The 4386-nt window shown below is 39.4% G+C and overlaps 1 protein-coding gene across 1 annotated transcript; it reads left to right on the top strand.

Annotated features, from left to right (window-relative positions):
• The first annotated feature begins 459 nt into the window (after positions 1-459).
• On the top strand, positions 460-4039 carry tssk6 (testis-specific serine kinase 6). The gene is made up of 2 exons (XM_051380056.1): positions 460-714; positions 3247-4039. The coding sequence occupies exons 1-2, from the start codon at positions 460-462 to the stop codon at positions 3970-3972; spliced, it is 981 nt and encodes a 326-aa protein (XP_051236016.1). The 3' UTR covers positions 3973-4039.
• Positions 4040-4386: the final 347 nt, after the last annotated feature.

A 4386-nucleotide genomic window follows, 5' to 3' on the forward strand; every position in this document is an offset into this window, starting at 1 on the left:
ACCAGTGAAGGGCTGGCGTGATTTGGCCTTCTCTTATGACGGGTTTAAAAAGCCTGGCAGCAGAGTTTTGTATAAGATCAATACTTTCTTACAGATACTATGTTTTGTAATACTGTATCAATTCTCAGAAACACTATCGAAGATTTGTGGCAGTGATACATTTTGTATTGTGTTTAAAGACCTGCCTGCTTGATAGTAGAGCTGTAATGTGTCTACTGCCAAATAAATGGAATTAATATTACTGCTTACTTTCACTCTCCACTTGTGATCGGATCACCCAAGATGCATTCTGAAACCAGGTGTCAACAGGTTTAATGTCTACATGCAGTTCTGTTGGAAAGTTCTCAGAATCTTTGTTTCTGGAAAATGATGTCATAATGTTATGATTCTATAATCTGTAACAGGTTTTTTTGAGAGCATTTAGTAACTCAGCTTACTGGGTTCATCATTACATTCGTGATGAATGGTAGAAGCTTCATGGAGAGCCGTGGTTACACATTTCATAAGAACCTGGGGGAAGGAATGTATGGCAAAGTTATAAGTGCGCACTCATCCCACCTGGACAAAAAGGTCGCCATAAAGGTTATGGATAAAAAAAAGTTACATTATAATTACTTGGAGAAGTTTCTGCCCCAGGAAATGCAGATCATCAGGTCGCTGAACCATCCCAACATTGTCAAGACTATTGATATCTTTGAATCAAACACAAAAAAGGTAATAAATATTTTTAAAGGTCCAGTGTGTAACACTGAGGAGGATCTATTGTCAGAAATGGAATATAATATTCATAGGTATGTTTTCATTAGTGTATAATCAGCTGAATATAAGAATGGTTGTGTTTTTGTTGCCTTAGAATGAGCTGTTTATATCTACAGAGGCAGTTAGTTGCCTTCCACGGGGTCTGCCATGTTTCTACAGTAGTCCAGAACAGACAAACCAAACACTGGCTGTAGAGGGACTTTTGTGTGAGTGTGACCCCCTGTTGCCTATCAGTCACAGTCTGAAAACCAAGAGTTCAGACAGGAAGTTGGGAGTTGCCTGAGACAGCTGATTGTTGAGTCACAGTCCCAGGTCGTCAAATACCGACGTTTGGGTTGACAGCCTGAGAATGAGACTCAACAATCAACTATCTTTCTCTAGAATTATTAGAACCATAATTGAGTTTTTATTAAAGCTCCTTTCTATTTCAACAAATTATTATACAATTATTTCTTCTTTTTTTCTTACAAGAAAGGACACCATTATAACATTAGCTGAATATGAACAGATGATGATCTCTGTACAGATAAAATTTCCCCAATTTTCTGTTATATTTTTAAGACAAAATCGAAGTTTACGTCACTTCTTCTCAGAGTCATAACTTTATCCAGCTGAATATCTAAACACACATTAAAACAACAAGCTAAACATAATGTTACATAAATGTAAGACTCGCCGATCTAGATCCAGGCTGTTTCAGTGCGGTCAGTCTCTGGCTCTCAGCTGACAGAATAGAAGGGCGGGAAACCGTGCTTGTCCAGTCCGATTCCGACAGTAGTCAGTCCCAAACTTGCCGAACGTTTCAACTCTGTAGGTGTGTTGACAACTTTTCGTGCTAATCCAAAACTGTGGGCAGGTTGTTGAGATGCTGTAGCAGCTTCAGTCCAGACAGTGCAGGTAGCAGTACAGTTGCTAACGGCTAGAACAGCCGTTTGAAAACGCCGTAAAGTTTTCTGTCGCTTCTCTCATATAGGTTGGTTAATGCTGGGGTACACCTCCCTCTCGATATTATTTCATTTTTAATCTGAAAATCCAGTTTTCAGTCAAAATTGTTCAGTTTTGATGTCGGCGGCTGCCTGAGCCGCCATGACGCTAATCGGATTTACTGCTGCTAGCTAAGTGATGTGACGTTCAAGTGCAACTGCGTACATTTCACTGATTAGAATATTTAGACATTTCAAATTTACACCAATTGTTTAACAGACACCAAAGGTTTTTGGGGTTTGTTACTCTTATTTTCTTTTCTTTTATTTGTTGTATATATCTTTTAAAATATGAATGTCTTTATAGTATACAGTATAAATGCAAATGTTATAATGAAATGTTTTGTATACATGGGATGATTTGAATGTATTGAATGTCTATTTTCGTCTCTTTTCTTTATCGATATATTGATTTTCATCATGCGTAACAAAGAGCATTTCTAGTATAAAATTTAACTCTTCGGCACAGAAGAGTTTCGCTTTCATTCACAGTGAGTAATAATAATCATATTCAAATTTGTTGCGCATTATATTAGATTCAGACAATCCAGATTCAGTATCAATAGGCGATTATTGCCTGGACAGTGTAAACTGGACCTTGTATTCAATACAGCAGGACTTTTTAGAGCGCACATTTAAGTAAGCTCAAATACAATACTATGTTCGGTTCCTCCTCAGTAACTTTTCACCATTAGTTGTGCAAGGCAAGATAAAACCTGACAGATATTCCAGATATCCAGATATTTTAGCTTGTGATCCCATATTGAAGCCTGCATGGCACCTGATTTGAGAATAAATAGGAAACTCTTGATTAGATTAGGGGTCTCAAAAGTGCTTTTCAGATTTTGGTTAATAGCTCATAGATTTAATGCCAACTTTACATTCACCTGGGCCTTCTCCCATTGTATACATAACCCCCATTTTTAAAGAGAAAATCATTCAATATGGCACAATTACACAACTGTTATTTACACTCAGAATAACTTTTTTCTGTGGAGTTCAAATACAAACCATTTTTATTATTTGGTTATATTAAACTGAATATACATGCACAGCCGTTTCCATGGCATGTTGTATTGTGGCATGTGGTAGAAAATCATTTATCACAGAAAATCAAGCAGCCTATTTGATTTCTACCAACTGCCAGCGTGGGTTTGCCAACTTTTAGTGTAAAGCCAAATGCAGACATGCAGACTTGTGGAATAAACATTGCAGCCTTGCATTACATCCATAAAATGCAACTGGTGTTTTTCCTGATGAAAAAAAAAACACATCAGCCTTCCTCACATGCAAAAGCAGAACCATTTCTGACCTCTAAGTCAGTGTAATATTGATGCTAACATGCTCACAACGACAATGGCGGTGTTAGGAATGTATAGTATTTGACCATGTTCACCCTCTGCTACAGTTTGTGTTATGGGGTTTGTTTTTTCTAATTACATTTTCTTTACATCCATTGCATGCTCTGTTGCATATATTTTACCATACACCTTTGTATCTCCAGGTCTATGTGGTGATGGAGCTCTGTGCAAAAGGAGACCTCTTGAAGCATATCAATGTCAAGGGGGCCTTACCCGACCATTCAAGCTGGAGGTTTTTCACACAGCTGTGTGAGGCCATCCAGTATCTTCACAGCCGAGACGTAGCCCACAGAGATATAAAATGTGAGAACCTGCTGCTGGACAGATTTCACAACCTCAAAGTGTGCGACTTCGGGTTCAGCAAGAGTTTGACTTACATAGACGGACGGATGGTGCTCAGTGAAACTTACTGTGGCACCTCGTCCTACGCAGCACCTGAGATTTTGAGAAGCTTTCCATACAACCCCAAAGTGTCAGATGTGTGGAGTATGGGTATTGTGCTGTATATGATGCTCTATGCAACAATGCCCTATGATGCCAACAACGTTACGAAGATGGTGGGAATTCAAATGCAGCACAATATCGACTTCCCAAACAGTCCGTCTGTTTCTTCTGAGGCAAAGGACCTCATCCGAAGCCTTCTGCACCCTGTTGTGGAGAAGCGGATTACGATCAGCAACATATTGCAGAGCTCCTGGGTGTTGCGGGAAGGGAGAATGGAGGACAGTGATGAGGACCCCACATCACACGCTGGGTCTGGGCAAGGAGGACCTACAGATGAAAAGGCCAGAGAGGAGGAGAAACTTACAAAAAACAGCTCAGATCCAGGGGAAGGACCTTCAACTGCTCCCACAAGACACTGGTGTTAGAATTAGAAGCTGACAAAACCTTAAATAAATACATCAATTAATACTTAAGAACAAGCTACAAAGTGTTTCCTCAACTGTATGTGTGATGCACTTCCTACTGTCCTGGAGGCTGTCCTGGCCAACCACAGTATTCAGTTGGTTGACAGTGGAGTGTCTCAGCCAAATATGCTCACCTGGCTTTGTTGGGTTTTTGGCCCCTGACTCTCTCACCTTTACCCACCTTACATCCTCTTTTGGTTTGCACCTTCAGCACCTCCACAGCACACATCCATTTTCATTCAGGCCCATAGTTACCCTCAGCAACACTGAGCTCATGTCCTCTTTATTTTTTCTGGGTCTTTTTACATTTATATAGTAGTAGTAGTAGTAGTAGTATATATAAAAAATTTAATTACTGATTTTTATAAAAAATAC

The sequence above is a fragment of the Dicentrarchus labrax genome, unplaced genomic scaffold (assembly GCF_905237075.1).
Source record: "Dicentrarchus labrax unplaced genomic scaffold, dlabrax2021, whole genome shotgun sequence".
Taxonomy (NCBI): Eukaryota; Metazoa; Chordata; class Actinopteri; family Moronidae; genus Dicentrarchus; species Dicentrarchus labrax.